The 23,192-nt window shown below is 49.9% G+C and overlaps 1 protein-coding gene and 1 pseudogene across 2 annotated transcripts; one reads left to right on the top strand and one right to left on the bottom strand.

The window, feature by feature from the left end:
* Positions 1 to 1,876: 1,876 nt before the first annotated feature.
* On the bottom strand, positions 1,877 to 5,700 carry LOC137160122 (zinc finger protein 714-like; annotated as a pseudogene).
* A 3,951-nt stretch (positions 5,701 to 9,651) lies between these two features.
* Positions 9,652 to 20,662, top strand: LOC137160120 (zinc finger protein RFP-like). 2 transcript variants are annotated; one of them, XM_067558567.1, is made up of 7 exons: positions 9,652 to 10,093; positions 11,578 to 11,673; positions 13,858 to 14,088; positions 14,412 to 14,434; positions 15,165 to 15,280; positions 18,730 to 18,789; positions 20,148 to 20,662. In XM_067558567.1, exons 1-7 carry the CDS (start codon positions 9,677 to 9,679, stop codon positions 20,660 to 20,662), a joined length of 1,458 nt encoding a protein of 485 aa, XP_067414668.1. In that variant the 5' UTR covers positions 9,652 to 9,676. The 2 variants fall into 2 exon arrangements, with proteins under 2 accessions (XP_067414668.1, XP_067414667.1); XM_067558566.1 differs by lacking the exons at positions 15,165 to 15,280; positions 18,730 to 18,789; positions 20,148 to 20,662 and having other exon boundaries at positions 14,420 to 14,854.
* Positions 20,663 to 23,192: the final 2,530 nt, after the last annotated feature.

The following is a 23,192-nucleotide window of genomic DNA, read 5'->3' as shown; positions in this document are numbered from 1 at the left end:
TATTGATACAATGTTGATACTGTTTTTCTAGCATTTACATTATTGATCCTATTTCAGGAAGTAAAGCTATTGATGTGGTTACAGTGTTGATCCCTTTTCATTGATACTATTTACCAAATTTCTGTATTCACAATAAACGTGGCTTGTTGCCTTATCCCCTGAAAAAGATCCTGGGACATTTGTTGTTTGAATAACAATACCTTTTAGCGCTCACCTGGGGTGTGTGAGATTCCCTGTTCAACCCCCATTTCCTCCACTGCTCGAGGGAGAATCGAACCTGGATCTCCTACACCCCAGCCCACTGGAGCCCAGCCCCGCAGTCCCCAGTCCAGGGTCACTGGCCGGACCAGGTGTCTCCTGCCGCTGGGAGGCACCATCCAGAGACATCCACTGCTCAGGCAGCATTTTCAACCCTAAAACGTTGGGGGCTGGGCGGGGCAGGTTAAATATTGCACAGGATCAAGTCTCCTTGAGCCGCTCAATCCGCCTAGGCCTCTGGGTGCCCGGGGGAGAACCCAGCCCTGGGAGCGCAGATGGAGCATCCCGCAAGGGCGGGAGCCCTTTCCCCTCGACAGCCTTGTCTGCAACCGCTGCAGCCCGCTCCCCCCTGGGCTGTCAGGATGAGCCCGCCACACCCGGGGTGTCCCGCACCGAGGCTGGGTCTGGCAGCGCCTTAACCCGGCTGCAGCCCTGCCCCGGATTTTACCTTCTCCGGCCCCAGCCTCCAGCTCTGCGCCCAGCCGGCACCTTCCTCGGGCCCTGCACGGATCTTGTCCTCCCCCCTCCCCCATTTGATTCTCTGCCCCCCCTTTATCCCTAGGACCAGCAAACAGCTCCCTGGCCCGTGCAGGAGAGTCCGAGCGCGCGTCCTGCACCGAGCACCAGCCGATCCCACCCCACACCCCTCGGTGCCCCCAGGGGCCGCGGGCCCAGCCGCAGCTGCTCCCCCCGCCCCGCAAACAAAGGCAGCCGGCGGCAGCCTCCCCGGGCGGGGGCAGGGCCAGCGCCGCCGGGAGCAGCCGGGCTGGGAGCGGGAGGCGGGAAGGTCTCTCTTACCTTCCCTGCGAGCGGGGCCGGGAGCGAGCCGGGAAGGGCCTGGCCAGGCTGGGGTCTCTGCCCCGGGAGAGGCTCCTGGGTGGGGCGCAGCGGGGATGTCACGGCCCCGGCTGCAGCCCGGCGCCGGGGCTCGGATCTCGCGGGGAGCCGGACCCAGCGGCAGCCTCTGCTGCAGCGGCGGTGGATCGGTCACTTCCCGGGACTCACGCAGCGCGAGCCCAGCCATTGTTCGCAGCCAGATGCCCCCGGGTCCTAGCGCCCGGCCGATTCCCTGCCCCTCGTGGGTGCTCCACCGCCCCGGGGCACGGGCGGCTCCTCTCGGCATTAAGGGGCATCGTGGACAAAAGCCAACGCACCCGTGGGAGGACGGGTCCCGATCCTGGAGACGAGGATTTCTAGGCAGACTGGGGGTTGCTCCAGAGAGTCCCCAGGGGGACCCAGGGTGATGGGGTGCAGGGGACACTGTGTGTGAGCCGCTCTGGGCAGGGATTGGACCAGGAGCAGTGTGTGGCAGCTGGTCTCTTGTCTGCTACCAGCCCTGGGCCTGGACTACCAGGTTTGCTTCCCTAGCTCTGCCCATGGAGCCGTCAGGGCTTTGCCACCGGGTTCCTGGAGTGATCTGTAGGGCTGGATTAACCCATCCCTGGGCTTTCGGCAAAATCCCCTTATGTCTGCCCCTTGTCACACCAGGGATCCTCTCTGCCCCTCTCTGGCTGGCTCCGCTATGTGGGCCCTGACTGCAGCTCCATGTGGGACCCCTGCATGTCAGCAGCAACGCGGCAGCAGGTCTGATTCAGGGACCGGGGCTCTGACCACTCTGGTGCGGGCCTGTGACCCGGCAGCACAGCTCACTCCATTGTGGCCCCGACACCCGCTACGTGTCTACAGCACTCACTCAAGTTTGCTCAGGTCCTGAAATGGGGGCCAGGCCTGGGACAACCCTGAGTGGGCAGTGGGGCAGCTTGCATTGCTCTTTGTTGCCACTGCCATGGGGCAGGCTTCTGTGTCCCCCACCTGCCACACACAGGAACAGGCCCTTAGGCACCTGCCCATATTGCCCAACCCTTAATCCAGCCCTCACTGCACTGGATCCCTCCAGGGTTGGGGTCTGCCAGGCAGGAGAGTGCAGGGAGTTGATTCACTCATCAGTTCAGGGTCAATTGCTGCTGTATCCCCACGCCAGCGATGGGCAGCTGGATCCTGGGAGCCAAACAGCCCTGCTGCCTGTGGGAATCGGAGTGGATTTTTCACTATGGCCAACCCTTGTCGGGGCCCTGAGAGAACTTCCCCCATGTGTGGAGGAGTCTCTGGTGTCCAACGTGGCATTAGCGGCATTTTCCTCGCTCAAGGCATCTAAGGGTTCATCTACACAGCAACTGCACACCTGCGGCTGGCCCATGCCAGCTGACTCAGGCTTATGGGGCTCTTTCGTGGCTGTATAGACTTCTAGGTTCATACTGGAGCCTGGGCTCTAGGACCCTGCCAGCCAAAGCCAGGCGTCTACCCAGCAGTGAAACAGCCACCCAGCCCATGCCCCATGAGCCTGAGTTGGCTGGCATGGGACAGCCGGGGCTTTTTCTCTGGTGGGCAGACGTGCCCTAAGAGGTCTCTACCCTGTGTGGGATTTGCTGATGCTTTGTACTTTGGGAGCCCCAGCTGGCGCTTCCCCCACACTCAATGTCTCTCTCTTGCATGGACTAGGGATGTAAAAAATCGTTGAATGCATTAACTGTTTCAACTTCTAAAAATAGAACGTTTAACCGGTTAAACGTTAACTTACCCAGCTGGGACTGGGGAGGCTGCAGCCTCCTGGCTGGGACCAAGGAGGGGAGAAGTCCCAGCATGGCTTCATCCCAGCTCCCAGCTGAGAGGGACCTAGGAGGGGAGAAGTCCCTGGGCAGCTGCCTCAGGCTCCCAGCTGGGACTGGAGAGCAGAGAAGTCCCCCGCAGCTGCTCTCGGCTGGGACCTGGGGGGCAGCTCACAGGGGTTTAATTAAACGTTTAATTAAATCATTAAATGAGAAGACTGCTGCTCATCATTTAAATGTTTAGCAGCTTCCATCCCTAGTGTGGACTCTTCAATGTATGATAATGTGTGAGCTGAGCGGTGACTGAATCTTTTCCTGCAGTCAAGGTATTTCTAAGAGCCGTCTCCTGGGTGGAGTCTCTGATGTTTAGTAAGGTTTGAGCTGTTAGTGAAGCTTTTCCCACAGTCCAAGCATTTATGGAGTTTCGCTCTTGTGTGGATTTTACAGTGTCTAGTTAGGGTTTGTCTTTGAATGAAGCTTTTCTCACAGTCCAAGCACGTGTGGAGTTTTTCTCCTCTGTGGATTCTCTCATGTACAATAAGGTTTGGTCTGAGAGTGAAGCTTTTCCCACAGTCCAAGCATTTATAGGGTTTCTCTCCTGTGTGGATCATTTCATGGTAAATCAGTTTTGATCTCTGAGTGAAACTTATCCCACAGTACAAGCATTTATAGGGTTTCTCTCCAGTGTGGATTCTCTGATGTTTATGAAGCTATGAGGCACAACGGAAACTTCCCACAATCCAAGCATTTACAGGATTTCTCTCCTGTGTGGACTTTCTGGTGTGTAGTAAGGGTTGAATTCTAAGTGAAATTTTCCCACAGTCGAGGCATTTGTAGATTCTCTCTCCCATGTGTATGGTTCGATGTTTAGAAAGGTATGAGCTGTCACAGAAGCTTTTCCCAGAATCCAAGCATTTATGGGGTTTCTCCTTTTTGTGGATCATCTCATGTGAAATCAGGTTTGATCGCTGAATGAAACCTTTCCCACATTTGAGACACTTATAGGGTCTCTCTTCTGTCTGTGTTCTCTCATGTATAATAAGGGATGATTTCCGGATGAAGCTTTTCCCACAATGCAAGCACTTATAGGGTTTTTCACCTGTGTGGATTCTCTGATGTGTGGGTAAGGTTAGATTTGTGAATGAAGCTTTTCCCACACCTGAGACACTTATAGGGTTTCTCTTCCTTGTGATTTTTGTCTGCGGGGCTGTGGTTTCCTTGGAATTCTCGCATCCTACCCCATATTCAATGGATTCATCCTCTTTCTTCATTGGGTAGTTTCCCAGCTCCCCCTCTGACCTCTGACGACTTCTCCAAGCTTTTCCCTGTTCCACGGACTGGGAAAAAATCCCTTCAGCTCTTCTCAAAAAGTTCCCCTGAAGTTCCACTTGTTCGGGATCTCGATGCTGTGAATTCTTCTCCTTATTCTCACTCACTCTCTCGTCACCTACTGGGGGAGAGAGAGAATCCGGACAGGAGCTGTTGTGTGTGCTGGGGAGAAAGGACAGAACAGGGAACAGCAAAGAGCAGAAATACCACACAATAGATGTTGGGAAGATTGAGAAATTGGATTCAATCTCCACATTCCATCCAAACACCTCCCAGGGAAGTAAAGTCAGGGAAGAAACTCTTACAGACTACAGGATGGGTGGGAAGCTGTGGATGGTATCTGTTCTGATGATAGGCCAGATATCATTTCAATCGACTGCTGTGCCAGATGACTGGAGGATAGCTAATGCAGTACCAATTTTTAAAAAAGATTCCAGAGGTGATCCTGGCAATTACAGGCTGGTAAGCCTAACTTCAGTAGCAAGCTAATTGGGTGAAACTATAGTAAAGGACAAAATTATTAGGCATATAGACGAACATGATTTGTTGGGAAAGAGTCAACACAGCTCTTTCAAAGCAAAATCATGTCTCACCAATCTATTAGGATTCTTTGAGGGGGGTCAACAAGCATGTGGACAAAAGTGATCCTGTCAACACAGTGTACTTGGACTTTCACCAATTCTTTCACAAGGTCTTTGGCCAAAGGTTCTTAAGTGAACTAAGCTGTCATGGGATAAGAGGGAAGGTCGGGGGGAGGAATGATAAAGGACAATAAAATCATGAGCGAGATGGAGAAAGTGAACAGGGAAGCGTTATTAACCCCCTTCACATAAGGAGGAGTCAGCAGGTTTAATAGGATGCAAGTTTAAACCCAACAAAAGGAGGTACTTCTTCACAGTCCACCAGTGGATTCATTGCCATGTGAAGGCCAAAAGTAAAATTGGGTTAAAAAAAAAATTCGATAAGTCCATGAAGAGACAGGTCCATAAATGACTATTAGGCAAGACAGTCAGGGACACAGCCCCATGCTCCGTGTGTCCCTAAATCTCCAACAGCCAGAAGCTGTGATTGGACAACAGGGGATGATCACTGCAAATTTCCCTGTTTTGTTCATTGCATCCAACACATTTGACACCAGTAAGAGAAAGAGTTCTGGGCTAGATGGACCAGTGATCTGACCGACTACAGTCATTCTTATGCTCTTATGACACCTGCTGACTACAGCCTGACTTGGTGAGATGAGGCAGAACTGGGGAAGCTCACTCACACCACATTTTTGGAAGACTCGGCTTTTTCCCTCACTGGTTTGATGGTTTTCTGTGTCAGTTTCCCTGATTCCTCACCTCTGCAAGTGCCTCCGAAGATCTCCCTTTCCCCGCAGGCCTGGAGATCCGGGACCCACGGCTCTTCCCCTTGTTCCAGCCGGGCGATCAGCGGCACTCCCGGTGTCAAGGAGAAACGAGCAGGCAATAAAGGGTAGCCGTCAACCCAATCCACCTCTGGGACTCCTGTTTTCTCTCTAACACAAGGGACATTGGTCGAGTGTTTGTCACAAAGGACACATTCTGAGTTTAAGCTCACCCCGCATTGTGCTTGGGGGACATGGACCCTGAAGATAGGGAACATGGGCACCGAGTCCCCTTGGAGGAGCAGACGTGTGATGGAGGGAAGGATTTGTCATGCCTTTAGGGGCTGTGTACTGGGTGTACGAGAGGTTTTCAGTCTCTGTGCACACACAGCTCTGGTGATAAACCCCAGCTGATTTCTCAGAGCTAGAGCCCTGCCCACGGATGGAGCTAGTCCCCGAAACGGAGGGGAACAGGGATTCTGCGTGCAACCAAGAAACACCAGAGACAGGACAATACACGGCTTCTGCCCCCTTGAAAGCTGGAGGGCTGGGGATGAGTTCGTATGTCCATGTCCAGGTTTTGACATCCCAGTATGGTGTGCATGTCTCTCTCACACTGCAGCTGTGGATTAGGACACCCGTTTCCCTCCTGTCTAACTGCTCAGGGAAGAATCTGACTGGAGTCAGACATGGAGACCCCATGACTTCCAGTAACTCAGGGCACAGGAATCCCTTACCCAGCGAGGTCACCGTCTCGTAATTCTCCTGCATGACGTCCCTGTGGAGGGCTCTCTGAGCGGGGTCCAGCAGAGCCCCCTGCCCCTGGGTGAAATACACAGCCACCTCCTCGAAGGTCACCGGCATCTGAAACAACAAACGTTCCCTCACTCAGCACCTCCTGCCCCAGCCACAATCCCCCTAGTCATGGGGGAGAAAGGCCAAAGAGACAGAAACTCTGGGAGGGCCGGAGTAGCAGAATCCCACCCAAATCCTGCTCAGAGCAGCCGGGAGGTTTCAGGGATGGGGACAAAGTGAGAGCTCCTAGTCCCTCCCAGCAGACGGAGGAGGGCAGGGTCGTCTCATTTACCACATGTCTACTAGCCACAGGCTGATACAGAAAGTGACGCTCCAAGCAGGGCATAGGGCAGGAAACCCGACAGCTTCTCTTCACATTACACAGCAGCCTCTGGCTAGTGGGTTCAGGCTCCAGCACCGGGAGTGTGGAAATGTTCCCAGGCCTGTCCAGGGGGGTGTTTCCTGTCTCAAAAACGGGGGAACCTTCACCCACTGTCACTGGGCCTGTCCAGAAAATCAGGTCCCAGGTTGAATGTGTCTCACCAGCTTTTTCACACCCTGTCCCCTCCCTGCCTCACCCTGTGTGTTTCCTGCCTCTCGCCCTTCACAACAAACCCACCAGCAGCTCCCGGAAAATCCCTACCTGAGCTGGCTCCATCACAGCCATTTCCCTGCCCCGTCCTCCAGAAAATGGGACAATCTGGAGCAAAACGTGGACGTGATTCTTCAGCCTGTCAGGGTGAAAGGGGCAACTGGGGAAATTTCTGAAGGGGCTTTAATCCATTTCACTCCCTCATTCCCCCCCAGCCTCTTCCCCTGCAGACAGATGCTCCATATTCTGCCACACTGGGAATACACTCAGGCTGTGTCCACACTACACGCGCTACAGCGGCACAGTTCCAGGGCTGCAGAACCACGGCTACAGCTCTGTAGTGTGGATGCTTCCCACAGCAAGGGAAGGGGTTTGTCCATCGATGCGGGTAACCCAGCCCTCCAACAGGCAGCAGCTAGTTCAGTGGAAGAATTCGCCCGTCTATTAATCCGCATCCACGGTGGCTGGCAGGTTGATCTAACTATGGCGCTCAGGGCTCAGATCATCTCCCAGCCCGGAGTGATGAAGTTAGATGGATTTGATTTTTAGCTGTACCCCAGGCCTTACAACACAGACCCTGCCACTCCCAGCAGGCTAAATCCACCAACACTTCTAACCCCCCCAGTAACAGCTGTCACACTGCAGGACAACTGCTCCTGGGTTTCCACTCAGTGGCCCAGCAACAACACCCACTGAGCAGCTCCCAGCTATCGCCTCTTTTGGGTGGAGACCCACATCTGTCTTCCTTCTGACCAGGGTATTTCCAGGCTGTTCCCCGCCTTCACTGTGTTATTCCCAGCAATAGAGAGTCTGCATAAGGAGGCTTTACTGCTCTGCTCAGACACGATACAGGGTAATTGCCCCAGTTATAATTTTCCCCACACCTCTGTCTTGAAAAGGAGTCAGAGCTTTTCCTCATTTGTGCATTCGTACATCACACCCCCACTGCGCCTTGAAACATTCGAACGACATCCCTTGTCTTTTCCACAGACATGAAGAAAACCCGTTTGGTTGCAGGTAGGGAAAAGAAACACACGAGGTCTTTGTTCTCTGCTAACGTGTATCTCAAAAGCTTTAGCTTTCAGGCCGGCACGCAGGCCCCAAAACAGGCACAATTTACCATCTCAGGCAAACACCCAGGCCGAAATACTGATACAAACCTCAATGACAGACTTAGATCCTGACAACACGGACAGCGAGTGTGGTTGTGCTGTGGTAGGAGACTGGAGCAGGGAGCACTCTGTCAGCACTGGTCTCTCGTCTCCACACCAGGCGCACTGGCTACCAGCCCTGCCCCTGGACTATACAAGCTCTGCTCCCCTAGCCCAGCTCATGTAGCTGTCCGTGCTGGGCCACCAGGTTCCTCTGGTTATTTGTAGGACTGAATTAACCCATCACTGGACCCTAAGTAAAACCCGCTTTGCCTTTCCCCATCCCATATTCCAGAGGTAGCATTCCCATCACAGTTTGCTACCTGTCATCTTTCCCCATCTGCTGGTCCAAGGACAGCAAGTTGTGATGATAGGGATCTGCTTGTCACAGTGTGGCAGTACCTCTACCTTTTCCCATCTCCTAGTCCAGGGGTAGCACATTGGGATGGCAGGGGTTGACCTATCATAGTTCTCCTATGTATACCTTTTCTGTCCTTTTATGATTTGGAAAAGCATTCTACAGTGTTGAACTTCAAGTTTCTAACCAATCAGACTCTGTATATGAATTTAAAGAAACAGTGTTAACAATTTGCTTGGAGAAAGAAATGCTGCTTCAACACAACAAAGCATAACATGCAGCTGATAATGTGAGTTGGCTACTTTACTGCAAATTTCCTTCTATTCCCTGGCAGCTGAAGGTTGCTAACAGATTTCTTTCAGCAGGACAATGTAGTTGCTTCTTTTTTTGCTGGGGAAAGAATTGCTTAATTCTTTTATTTTATTTTATCTTATCATTCCTCAATCTTTGCCTTTTTGCAGAGCCATAGAAATCAAATACCCTCATGACAAAGTTAAAGACCAGAAGATAGAAATAAATTTTATTCTCCAAAAATTCTTATTTGAATCTACAGTGTCCATATAATTAAACAGAATAAAATAGGAGCATTCAGCTGTGGTTAGGACACTCTCCTAGGAGCAATGTCTACACTGCAATTTAATGAAATTCAATAAAAATCCCATTTTTATTTTTTTGTACTGAACCAGAATGGGAAGAAAAATCCTCCCTCAACACTAAATAAAAATTTGTGGGGGAATTGTCGTGCTATATTCTGATTTTGACTTTTTCATTTTATATTATAATTGATCATGTAATATAAAATAATTTTTTTAAAAAAGCTGTTTCAAACTAAAGAGCCAAAGGGGAACATTTTAACCTTGTTGAAATGTTTCATTTTATAAAAATCATCTCAGTGAACACATTCCCATGGAAAGTTTTGATTTCAACAAAATGGCATTTTCGGACAGAAAAATTGTTCCATTAGAAATTTTTTTGACCAGTTCTAATTTTTACAAGTGACTAAACAGGACAGGTTGCAGGTATCTGAAACAATTTGGAGGAGTTCGTGTCTGTTTGCAGTAATCACACTTCATTCAAAGGTTCTTCACAATTCACACAAAACAAACAACATCAGACCCACCAGAAAGGACACACCCAATGACTGTGCAAAGTTTCAGCCCAGGCCATTTCTGAGAAGAAAGGGAAACTAAAAACTCCATTTCCTATCTCTCTTCTCCTCTCTATACTGCACAAGCAGCCATGGCTACTGCGAAAGCAGCAAAAACTCTCCAGGATGAAGCGACCTGTCCCATCTGTCTGGAGTATTTTAATGATCCGGTGTCTCTAGACTGTAATCACGATTTCTGCAGAGCCTGCATCACCAGGTGCTGGAAGGAATTCGATGCAGACATCTCCTGCCCTCAATGCCGAAAGACCTTTCCGCAGATGAACCTCAAGCCAAACAGGAAGCTCAAGAGTATTGTGGAAGCAGCCAGAGAACTCAGCTTGGAGTCAGGGAGGGAACCAGAAACAGAAAGACTGTGTGAGAAACACAGGGAGCCTCTAAAACTGTTCTGCAAAGAGGATGAAATCCCCATCTGCCTGGTGTGCGACAGAGCCAAGGAGCACAGAGATCACACAGTCGTTCCTGCAGAGGAAGCGGTTGAAGAATTCCAGGTATGACCGAGCATTATTTTTATAGCCAGAGCCTTGGGAAACTCACCTTCCCCAGCATTCGGCTTTTCGTTAGCCCCAGGCAGCCACGTGCTGAGCCTCCTCTCGGGATTTCAGGCCTATGTAGGTTTCTCAGCAACTCCTCCAAAGGCTCATGCAGGTGAAGTGTGGCCCTCGATAAATGTCCTAAAGCTTACATGCTGGAGTGAAGAACCCTCCTCTTCTCTTCCCCATACATGGTGTCCTGTGCAGTGAAGGACCCATTTCTCTGCCCCCTCCCTACTTCCACCACCTCTCAACAATATAAACACCATGTCTGAACTCCTCCTCTTCTTGGGATAATCCCTTTCCTGAGTAGCCTACAGTCTACATGGAGAAGATAGACCGAAGATGGTAGGGGAAACTGAGGCACAGAGAGGGAACCTGACTTACCCAGTGTCACTCAGCAGGTCACTGGCAGGGCTGGGAATAAAACCCAGGGCTAATAAGCCACCGATCAGTGCCCTGACCACTAGACCATGCTGCCTTTGCACAAGCTCTGAAAAATAATTAAGCAAGGCCGTTTGGAGGGAATGGTGCTTTGATAAACTGCCCAGGCCCAGCAGGAGATGGTGCTTCCCACAGGGATTCTGAACTCCTGTGTTGCTCCATGAGGGGTTAAACTCAGATGCCGGCCTGCACTAGAGGAGATCACTGGGCTAAACGCTGTGTGGACCCTCAGCACCTTGACTACATGCACAAAAGGGCTCCAGACAGCGCAGGTCCATGCCCAATACCACTGGGATTAGACTGGGTTGCAGGAAAACTAACCCTGGGTGGTGCTGAGCTGTGTCATTCTGAAGAACCAGCCAAAGTGGTTCCATTCTCCTCAGGCTGCTCTCCATAGCGTGGCATTTTGAAATCTCTAGGACCCCCTGCTTCCGGGAGCTTTGGTGGGAGCTGGGGAATAGCTATCCAGGCAGCATTGCCACTGGAAGGGTCCAGGACAGTACGAGGGCGAACGCCAAACATTGCTGCCAAAAATCAACATGTCTAACGGGGTTTGTCCTATTGCTCAGCCCAGCTCTGTCCAACCGGTGCAATTCCCAGTGGTTCAGGGCTGAAATTCAGTGCGAGTTTGGCTCTTGGAGAATCCCAGCCCATATTCTGAGCCCTGGTGGCACCTGGGATTTGTCTCTCTTTGTTGGTTAAACCTTCCCAAAAACAGGATATTTCACATGGCGAAAGGAAAATCCCAGGATCTGACCTCAGTGTCATGTTGGTGTAAATCAGTGGAGAAACCAGGTCAAACAATTTCAAGAAGCCTGAAAATAAAACACTCCCCATGTCCATTAATATGACTCCACTTCCTTGGCATATCTGATATCATGAACCCACTGGATTTTCCAGTCATCGGTAGCGTGTTTGTTTGTGTTGGAAAAGATCATCCCCACTCTCACTCCTAAAAATAAAACTAACATCACTCAAATCATTTTCTGTTTCTTCAGGAAAAGATTCAGGCCCATTTGAAGAAACTGAGGGAAGAGAGAGAAAAACTCGTGAAATTTCAAGCAAGCAAAAAGAAGAGAAGCCAGGAAAATCTGGTAGGTGATCATCATTATTAACCTGCATTTGTCACGAGCCGGATGGAGGGCAGGGTGGGTCGTTCTCAATCAGATTAATACAGAGAAGCATGGGCAATCTAGAGGCCCAAATACCTTTTATCTCAATCAGTTGGGGGTACAGTAGAAATCAGTGAAGTGGGGAATAATCACAAGTAAATCAAAATTGGTTGTTTTAGCAGGAATTACTAGTTAGTTTTACACCATGAAGGTTTTCAATTATTTTCATTTGTGGATCCCTTTGGAAATTTCGAATGGAGGTGCAGACCCCTTTGGAAATCTAGTGTCTGTATATATAGTTGAATATGCTCAGTTAGTTTTCAGTCTAAGACTATCTCTACACTTGCTGCAATATTCGGCGGCAGTGAATGGGAGATACGCAGGCTACATAGAGTAGCTTGTGTATCTCCCATCGATTTCCTAACTTCTACTTACCGCAGTGTCTTCATTTCACTGCACTGACAGGAAATGCCCTCCCGTCAAAGCAGCGTTACTCTTTTTGGTGGAGGTGGATTAATAGCGTTGATTTCTGGGTCAATTGATTGGGTCTCCACTTCCATTCCGTCGATCCGGATAAATCGATCAGTTTGCCGCCATCAGTGTAGTCATAGCCTTAGGCTTTTGCGGACCCATTTGACATAGTCCACGGACCCCCAGGGGCCCCTGGATCACACGCTGAAAACCACTGCCCTACACTACTGTAACCTATTATTCCTATCTACTGTATATTAACTATTAACTACTATTTTATAGGGAACAATTTATATTTATGAAATAACAGAATTTTGCTTTTAATCCAATTCATTAGAACCAAACCCTACCCTTACATGTTCACTCTTCAGTTTCTCAGTTTTTGGCAGGAAGCCCAGAGTTTTGAGACTGTTTTCTTATATCTTGAGGAATCCTCTTGTGCAATCTTTGTTTAATGTTTTGAATTTCATCTTAAATAAAGACATGTATTCCTGGATGTGAAGCACTGGTTTCTTGACGGAACAAATATCTCTCTGCTCATTTCTGACTTACAGTCTCTTTGTGCTCTGACAATTTCTCCATTTCTGTCATTCGTTTGGATGCTATCCAGATGTTTTGTTTTATAGTCCTTACTATTTCCTTATTTACACAACCGCTCACACCCTCCTTATTTCTTAAATCTCTTTTTCTTTAATTGCAGTTTCTCTTTTATTACAGCTTACTGCCTTCACATTTCACTCTTGTGAATGAGTGCTTTGTGGCCTTGGGGAATGTAGACTTTTGGCCATTGCTTCATGATCCCTGGATTCTGTGTGTGTGTGTGTGTGTGTGTGTGAGTGAGTGAGTGAGAGAGAGAGAGAGAGAGAGAGAGAACGTGTGGATGTACGTGTGCACATACATCCAAATACAGAGGCCCTGAAAAAGCCTCTCCCTAGTTTCATTCTTTTTTTTCTTCCCACCTGTCTGCAAATAACAGAACTTTTTCACTGGTTGGTATAAAAAAATACATAGGATTGAACCAAAAAATGATTTTTAAATAAAATTTTCAGCAAATCACAAATTTGACATTCTCTTGCTCAAGTGAAATGTTTAATTTTGACAAAATAAATATGTTTTCTTTCAGTTTTGACCTTTTATTTACAAAATATACATACTTATATTAAAAACAAGGACATTTTCTAACAATAAATCATTTAAAAATTAAAATCCTGGAAAAAAACATTAAAAAAGAAAATGTTTTGAATTTTCATCTATTTATTTTTGTAACAAAACAACTGGCTGACATTGGCGGGAAATCATGAAACGTTTCAGTGCTGACAAATCTGCACTTTCCCTGGAAAAAATTTTAGTGCAGAAAATGTCACCCAGCTTTAGTGTTTAGTCCTGTCTCCTATTGCTTTTGATCTGCATCTCCAAGGGCATGGAGAATACACCATTCGAACCACATCAGACATGGAAACATCCCTTTCTGAGATTTTGAGCTCAAGGGTGTGAGAGTCTAAGGCCAAGGGGCCAAGACAAAGGGTGTGAGAAAATCCTCTCTAGTAACCACAGGGTATTTTTCAGTAGCAGATGATGAATTTGCAAAGACATTCCCCTCCTCCACACTCAACACTCCATGAAAGGACCCCAGATTCCATCCATGTCCCTGACCAGCCCTTTCCCTCTTTTTTTTTTTTATATTTTCTTTTACAGAGAAAGACAAAAACTGAGAGGCAAAAAATTGTGTCTGAATTTCAGCAACTGCGCGGGTTCCTGGAGGAACAAGAGCAACTCCTGCTGGCCCAGCTTCTGAAGCTGGACGAGGAGATTTTGAAGATACAAACTGAAAATATGAACAAACTCTCTGTGGAGATGTCCCGTCTCACTGAGCTGATCAGTGACATAGAGGGGAAGTATCAGAAGCCAGCAAGTGAATTCCTGCAGGTGAGACTGAGTTAGAAACACTTCATATCCAGCACAGGGACAGGAGAGATCCTAAAACATGGGGATGGAAGTCCTATGCATAGCCATGGGCATGGTCACAGAGATCTCAGTATAACTCAGTGTGTGCATTTCTGACATGAGATTTATTATTGTTCTTGGCAGACTCACAGACACATTGATATTAGAGATGGAAAAGTCCCATTAGCTCAGTGAATCCATGGCCCTGGGGCCAGGACACGGCCTCTTTTCCCCATACTTGCTAAATCCTTTCTTTGGAATTGAAGTGTATGTCAGGTGGGACTAATATTCTCTCTCTCCTCTAGGATATCAGAAGCACCTTGAGCAGGTACGTGGCTCTCTCTCACTCCCCCTCACACTTCACAACGCTGAGAAAGAGCTTGGAGATGATGTTAGCATCGCATCTCTCCAGGGCTCTGCACCAAAATGGGTGGGGAAAGTGACATTGTGGATAAAATTCTCCCTGATAAACTTCAACTTCATCCTGAGGTTCTCACCCTTTTATAGAAGACTCTGGAATTATCCATTCAGTGCAAAGTATTTTCTAGAGACGTCACATCCCAGGGGGACAGGCTGCCTCATGATTGTGGAGATGGACTATCGGCCTTTCCCTGCTGGGGCGCTGGTTACCATTCAGCCCAGGGCAGCAGTGATCGAGTCTTTCCCCCCGAGGACTGTTTGGAGACCTGGGTGGAATAAGCTGCAGACAGGGAAGTTGGTGTATCGGTTTAGTTCCTAGTGGACAGATTTCTACAACAATTAACATGGGAACCTTCTGTCCATCAGTAGAGCCCTGCAAACCCATGAATATCTGCTAGATGTCCCTGTGCAGGGCTCTATCCATCAGAGCATAGAGGCCAAGGAGGAAATTGGACAGAGAGAGACTCAATTCCTCTTTTATCCCCAGAGCTGATCTCTACAGGCCAGGGCTGAAGAATATGAATGGGTCCTTTGGGGGAGAAGGTTGCATAGCCATGGCCTGTGTTGCTCCGAGAGGCTGGGAGAAGTAAAAAGAGTCACTAAGTGCAATATAACCATGTGAAATTGTTTGTGTCCAGGTGTGAGAAGGGGAAGTTCCAGCAGCCAGAGGAGATTTCTCCAGAACTGGAAAAGGGACTCGGTGATTTCTCCCAGAAAACGGTTGCTCTAATAGAGACTGTGAGGAAGTTCAAAGGTACTGAGAAGGGATCTAGGATGGAAAACTGGGATAAGGCTCTGAGGGGTGGTCTACAGTACAGAGTTTTATTGGTGGGGAGCGGGCTGGGGAGGGGGTGGGAGTGAGAAACTGGGGTAGCTGGACTCCACTGCCCTGGGACGAGAACTCCTGGGTGGCTTCCACAAGCTGCAGGGAGGGAGAGGAGGAGTTACTGGCAACTTCCCCTGGCTCTAGCTGGGGAGTGGGGCAGTCCACCCAGAACTTCTGGGGCAGCCGGTCCCCTAGCAGGAACCTGCCAGGGGAGCTGAGAGACCAGCATCTTAGTTCCTGCACTGCCCCTCTTAGATAGGTGGAAATGCTCCTGGTGAGGCCTGAGACTGTGGCAGGAGAATGGCTCTGGCCAGTTGGTTCATCACTAGATTATGCTTCTATTTAATTGTCAGGTGAGAACACCACACAGGGTGCAAGTCTCACAGGTTGATTAATTCAAATCCTCTTTTTGTACCAAAAGCATGCCTTGCAGTTACACTGACTGTTAAAGTAAGAAATGACAGACATAGAGACAGACGTACTGGCCAGTTACCTTCTCCTGGGGCATCGGTGGGTCCCGGTGGATTTCACCTGTGAAGCTCCAACAACCCCTGACAATGTCTGACATATGACACACATCCAAATGATACATGTATTAGTTCTTTCCCACGCATGTGTGCGTGTTATGAATATTAAGTGTCTGACATCACTCACACACTGCACATGCCGGAACCTGGTAATGGGCAGGGCTTCTGCTCTGCAAGCTATTTTCATGTTATTGTTCTCCTTTCTGATTGGTCTATTACCACTGATTATGCATAGGTCACTCTGACCCTTCCCCCGCAGAGGGGTTTTTGGACTTTGCTAACTGCTCCTAGACCGTACATTTGGTGTCTGTGTCTGTGCACATTGTGTGATCAGAACATCTCTCTGTCCCACACACAGACTTCTGAACACCTCACTTCATAACAAGGTCACTGAAGGCAACATTTCCCTTACACCAAGCAACCTGCCAACCAGTCCAAAGCCAAGTCAGTCAGTATAAACGCCCAGTCTTGGTCTGTCCAAACTTATGAATAAGAATTGACCCAATGTAGCAATTCTCAATACTTAATACAAGAAGTAGTGGCAAGCAGACAAATGGAGCTCATGTGGCAGGGGCCCAGGCATCAGCATGTGTCACATGAATTCATGACTTACCAAAGGTCATCACATTAAGGCCCAAATTTAGCAAAATGGCCAAATTTGGAACACCCGAGTTTCTCTCTCCCAACTACAGAACAGTAGAGCATGACTGCAGGGGTCAGTCCTGGGGCCGGTTTTGTTCAACATCTTCCTTGATGATCTGGAGGATGGGGTGGATTGCACCCTCCACAAGTTCGTAGATGACACTGAGCTGCGGGGGCAAGAGGGGAGGGATAGGATACAGAGTGACCTAGAGAAATCAGAAGATTGGGCCAAAAGAAATCTGATGAGGTTCCACAAGAACAAGGGCAGAGTCCTGCACTTAGGACGGAAGAATCTCATGCACTGCCACAGACTGGGGAGCAATTGGCTAAGCAGCAGTTCTGCAGAAAAGGACCTGGGGTAACAGTGGACAAGAAACTGGGTATGAGTCAACAGTGGGGTCCTTGTTGCCAAGAAGGATAATGGCATGTCGGGCTGCATTAGTAGGAGCATTGCCAACAGATCGAGGGCAGTGGTTATTCCCCTCTATTCAGTATTGGTGAGGACGCATCTCGAACACTGTGCCAAGTTTTGGGACCCCCACTACAGGAAGAATGTGGAGAGAGAACGTGGAGAAAATCCAGCGGAGGGCAAAGAAACTGATCAGGGGCTGGAGCACATGATTTATGAGGAGTGACGGAAGGATCTGGACTAGTCTGCAGAAGAGAAGAATGACGGGTGATTTGATAGCAGCCTTCAACTACCTGAAACAAAGTGTCAGGGAGGATGGAGCTAGGCTGTTCTCAGTGGTGGCAGATGACAGAATAAGGAGCAATGGTCTCAAGTTCCAGTGGGGGAGGTTGTGGTTGGATATTGGGAAAAGCTTTTTCACTAGGATGGTGGTGAAGCACTGGAATGGGTTACCTAGGGAAGTGGTGGAATCTCCATTCTTTAGAGGTTTTTAAGGTGCGGTTTGACGACGCCCTGGCTGGAATAATTTAGCTGGGGTTGGCCCTGCTCTGAGCAGGGGGGTGGACTAGATACTTCATGAAGTCCCTTCCAACCCTCATCTTCTATGATTCAGAATATTATTATTCTAGTGCTCCAGAGCTGTTTAGCCTTCACATCTGCAAAGAGAATCAGTGGGAACTTCAGGTTCCCAACCCCTCTGAGAACCAGGCCCCAGGTGCGTAAAGACCGACACTCAAAATCTAGACCCACCATTAAAGGCCATTTGATAAAGCCGGTCCCAGCCTATCACTGTGCTCTGGTCCCGTATGGCAGCTAGTCTGGGCCAAAGGGGCTGTGGGGAAGGAGAAAGCCCCTCCCACAGCGTGAGGAATCCCTCCAGCACAGGAGCCTCCCCCACAGCAGCTGCAGGCACTAGGAGTGTTCCTGAGAGGTCTGGGAATGGAGGGGGTTGGGAAGGGCAGGGTGGAAGAGGGAGGGGGTGGACGAGGGATAGAGGGACGTGGGCAGTGTAAAGCTGGGCCTGTGACACTCTGCACATTGGCCAAGAAACACGGGGGCCATTGTAGAAGGGACACAACTCTGCCTGGTTTCAGAACTTCCCCAGCCTGCGCCAAGGTCTGCACCGGCCCCTGCAGCCACTGAACAGCAGAGTCACAAACTGCCTCCCTCTCTCCTTCTGCCAGTACAGGGTGAATCTGGCGCATTGAGCCAAACTCCCCCCTGCCTCTAATTCCACATTGATAACATTATTTTATTATTATTCACATTTCTGGCTCTGGAGGACGAGGGCCCCGTCATGCTGCTCTCTGTAAAGATGCTAAATAAACAGACCCAACAGCTTACAAGTCAAGCTCTGATATTCCAAACTCGTAACATTCTGTTAATGTCAAAGGGACCAAAGTGGGTAAAGTTACTTTTCTGCCAAAGTCTTTGCATGAGCTGGGTCTAGGACTCTAGGTTATGACAAAATAGAGTAAGTGATGAGACAAACCAAATGGAGTCTGTAATAATGGAAGAAAAAGTAAACCTCTTACAGATTGTCTCTCCTGGAATGGTTGTGAGGTTTCATGGATATTGATTCCACTGGTGGGAGATGCATGAATGAGAGAGGAAAGGGATGGTTTCAGATTAGTTTCTATTAAATACCTGAGTGTATCTCTCAGCCTCTCTGTCTGTTTCTCTGTCATCATTAAAACACAGTTAACTCATATATATATATATATATATACACAGGTGGGAATGCTGTTATAAATATGAAACCCTGAAATTTCATGTCTTTTATCCTTTCCCTCCTCCAGACACTCTGCCGTCTGCACCAGAGACAAAAGGAAGGGAATCCCTAGGATTACTCAGACTGGGCAAGATTGCAGGTGAAGATTAGTTTTAAATTTTAAAAAAATTCCCATGAAAACATTTTCATGACATTGTTGATAAAATTAAAAACCAACCGACACCAGCCAGGACACACCGAGCCCCAAAACTAAACACATGAAATACTAAGGGGATCCCAGCTGAAGTCACACAAACAATCCTAACACCAACCTCAGTGCTGCCTTCGTGCCCACGCTGATGAACAAACACTCGCATTGAGCAGCCCCACAACAGAGTTCTCACCCCGATTGCTGACACATCCCTCTCCTTTACCCCAGTGCAGGGGGTTCTCCCCATCGCTCTTCTCCAACATCCTCCCTTTCCTCTGGGCAGGGCTGGGCTTTCCCATTGGAGCATCTCACTGTTTCATGGATTGGGCAGATGCTCTTCTTCTATGCTGGCCCCCCTCCCCCCTTCTCTCTAGGCTGGGGCTGGGGTTACCTCACCCAATGCCACCCCCTGCACTCTGGTCTTTATTGGCTCTGTCCCAATGCTGCAGCTTCCTCTCTGTTCCCTGGCCTGACAGTGGAGGATGCAGTTAGGGGAAGGAGCTTCCCTCTGGGCAATGGCGTAGGGAGGGTCTCCGGCGCCTGAGTGTCAAGCCTACATTTGGGCCCCCCCCCCCGCCCCATATGGCGCCCTCCCTCGTATACAGCAGGAGGGGTCCGGGTGTGACTCCCCGCCAGGTGCCCTGAGAAGGGGGGTCTGTACCTGCGGGGGGGGAGGAGCCGCAAATACAGGCTTGGCTCCGCCACCCTCCACTTCCCACACTTGCCCGGTGCCCGCCTCTCCCACTGCAGCTCCACAGCCCAGCGCCTGCTCACAAGGGGGTGGCCTCACCCCCTGCCAGCCTGAGACAGTGCGGGGCTGCAGTGGTGGGCAAGTGCGTTCCGGGCCAAACCTTACTGGGGGATGGAAGGTGCAGGAGGCTCTGTGCCCCATAGATCCTTCTGCGTTCTCCGCCCCCCATTAAGGGCTAGCCCAATGCCCGCCCCAGGGACCTGCCTCCCCCCAGTAAGCCACTGCCTCTGGGGTTTATAGCTGGTACCTGCCTTCTCTGCTCCCTCCGCACTAAAAGCTTCTGACACCTTCCTTGCTGTGTCTGTCACTGGGAATGGAGCAGCCCCAGCAGGGGGAGCAGGGAGCTGAAACCTATGAGAAACAGACTGATGAGAAACTTTAATGACAACTCAGCTCTGCTCAGCCTCAGATGCCCAGGGCAGAGGCAGCTCCCTGGATCCAGGCGTGTCCCAGCCAGAGCAGGGCAGCTGGGGAGTGTGAGAAATGGTCCCAGCCTCCCCCAGGGCTGAGCTCTGCCCCTAACGCTCGGATTCTCTCTCCCCAGCGAATGTGACTCTGGATCCTGACACGGCTCATCCCAACCTCTTCGTGTCTGCGGATGGGAAAAGTGTGAGATGGGCAGGCACGCAGCAGGATCTGCCCGAAAACCCTCAGCGATTTGACTCTGAGCTCTGTGTGCTGGGCTGTGGGGGATTCACCTCAGGGAGACATTGCTGGGAGGTGGAGGTGGGGGATGGGCGATGCTGGGCTGTGGGGCTGGCCAGAGAGTTTGTGAGGAGGAAGGGACGGATCCATCCTAACCCTGCAGTGGGGATCTGGGCTGTGGAGCTGTGGGGTGATCACTTCCAGGCTCTCACCTCCCCTGCGACCCCCCTACCTCTGCGCTGGGTCCCCAGCAGGATCCGGGTGTGTCTGGACTGTGACCGGGGACAGGTGACATTTTTCCATGCTGGTGACCAGGCCCCGATCTTCACTTTCCCGCTGGCCTCTGTCCCTGGCGGGAGAATCCGCCCCTGGCTCCGGGTGGGGCCAGGATCCCAGCTCAGACTGTGTCCCTGAGACACCAGGTGCAGGTGTGGGGGGACAGTGATGGGGGGGAACATTGCACTGGGAACCCTGAAATTAGCCTCTCTAGCCTCATATAAAGTGCAGTCTCTATGACCTCTTCCTATAGACTTTCTATCATGCAGTTTCTATGACCCTGGAGGTTGCTTTTGGTCTCCACTCTGTGCAGTCTCTGGCCTGTCAAACCATAGAGCGCATTCAGTGACTGAGGTAGAGAGGCCAATCTCATTTGTTCCAGGAGGACTCTGGGGATCCTGGGTCAGACGGTGTCACTGAGACATGGAGGGAACAGCCCACTGGGAATGAAAAAATGGGCTTCTCTAGCCACAGTCGTCCTAGTCTCTATGACCTGGACATTCTCATCTACCCAGTGCTCTGCCTTAGCTCTATGTCCCTGGAGGACTCCTGTCTACAAAGGCTGATCTCTATGATCTCTGGAAATCCCTCCAGCTCCCTCCCTTGAACACCAGGGATGGGTGGGGGACGGGGGGTGAAGAACCCCTGGAGCTGCAGGAGGAGCAGAGGGGCCCTGAGGGGCAGATGTGGGGGCTGCAGGGTCAGAACTGAGGGAGGGGCTGGGGGCAGAAGTGAAGTGGGTTGGGGGCCAGAATTAACAGTCGGGCTGGGGGACAGGCAGATGTGGTGGTGGTCGGGACACAGAATTGGGTAATTAGGGTTTGAGGAGAAGGTGGAGGCTTCGCACCACCAGGGAGCCTGGGAGAGGAGACCCAGGGCCTGGAGAGTGTGATCTACAGGCCACCAAGGAAGGGATATTGCTGTGGGAAGGAGTTGTGGGTGGGGAGATGTCACCTGAATGAAGATAAGGTGACTGTGCAGTGTGGAGAGTCCGGTACATGGCAGGTGTAACCAGAAGGGAGAGAAGACATGAAATGGGAAAAGGTGAAAATAAAATAAAATGAGTAAAGAGAGAAGCCGGGGGGGGAGGTGGAGGGAGCTATAATGGGAAGAGTGAAAGCAAAACAATCCTGAGAAGGGAAAAGCTCATTGGACACAGAGAGGGGAGGGGATAAATTCAGCAGAGAGAACTGGGGACCTGATTTGGGATTATCTGAGACAAGGATTAGAGAAGAGCTACGGAGATTCAGAGAAATAAACTGGGAAAATGAGTGCTTGAGAAAACAATGTGTAAAACTGGATGAAATGAAAAAAAAAAGGGAGAAGGAAAGAGAACGGGAGAGGGAGATGGAGATCTATAAAATGTTTCTGAAAGTAAAACTGTAACATTAATTTCACCCCATGCTTCATGGACAGTATTTGCACTTTGGTACCTTTCAGAGCAACACTTCACATTTGTGAGACACAGGCAGGGGGGTACGCAGCAAAAAACCCAGTGAAGGGAGGCAGGCAGCAGCCGCCAACTTCTGGGGAAGCCAGGTGGCAGCCACCTGCTTCCCGCCCGGTAGTCAGCTCCCACTTCAAAGAACAAAATCTGATCAGGCTTGCAACAATGTGGGTGATTAAGGATCACACCAAATGCAGATGCAGCATGACAGAGCAAAGCCCATAGACTTACATGGGATCTTTTTCCTATAAAATGGGACAGAAAGATGAAGGCTGGAGGTTTGGATATTCACAATAAACGTGGCTTGTTGCCTTATCCCCTGAAAAAGATCCTGTGTTATTTGTTATTTCAATAACAGGGATCATTCCAGACAGTCCCCAGTATCACCTGCAACACGGGAGTGAGGGATCCTGGTCCTACATAAGCTGGCTGGAGCCTGGAGAAATAGGGGATAAGTTTCTCGATGACACTTGTTAGGCTTCCCGGCCTCAGGTCCCAGACACAGTCAGCTGGAAAACAACAGTCCAGAGTCCAAGCTGCAGGCAATCCATGACGGACCAAGCTCAGAACCATAACTGTACCTCCAAGCCCTTCACACCAGTTGGGCTTATCTTTTTATATGCTGATAGAGTTCTCTTCCCCTCCAACCAGAGTTCTATAGGCCCATAGACCTGCCCTGCCCCTGACTACGGCTCTGTATGCCGACAGAGTCCCCTTTCACCTTCTTTTTCTTCTTAAGAGCCTTAATTATACCTGCAGGGTGCCCCCACCCTCGGTACCACCCCTTCCAATATATGGTCATTTTCTGTTTGGGAGGGGTCTAGACCTGGGGGCTTTAGTACAGCCACTTTTGTATAGCTGGGAGGGGCAGTGAGCGAGGTTAGATCTTGGCCATGGTCACTTTATGGCCCTAGGTTTATGTTTCTTTTTAACACCCCCTTCACCTTCCTCGCTTCCCCAGCTGGTTTCTTGGCCTTGCTCTGGCATCGGTCTTGAAAAGGAGTCAGAGCTTTTCCTCATTTGTGCATTCGTACATCACACGCCCACTGCGCCTTGAAACATTTTAACGACATCCCTTGTCTTTTCCACAGACATAAAGAAAACCCGTTTGGTTGCGGGTAGGGAAAAGAAACACACGAGGTCTTTGTTCTCTGCTAACGTGTATCTCAAAAGCTTTAGCTTTCAGGCCGGCACGCAGGCCCCAAAGCAGGCACAATTTAC

The sequence above is a fragment of the Emydura macquarii genome, unplaced genomic scaffold (assembly GCF_026122565.2).
Source record: "Emydura macquarii macquarii isolate MOO-44397 ecotype Brisbane River unplaced genomic scaffold, CSIRO-AGI_Emac_v2 contig_2140, whole genome shotgun sequence".
Taxonomy (NCBI): Eukaryota; Metazoa; Chordata; order Testudines; family Chelidae; genus Emydura; species Emydura macquarii.
The sequence above is the reverse complement of the archived record's forward strand: the minus strand, read 5'-3'. Positions and strand labels throughout refer to the sequence as shown.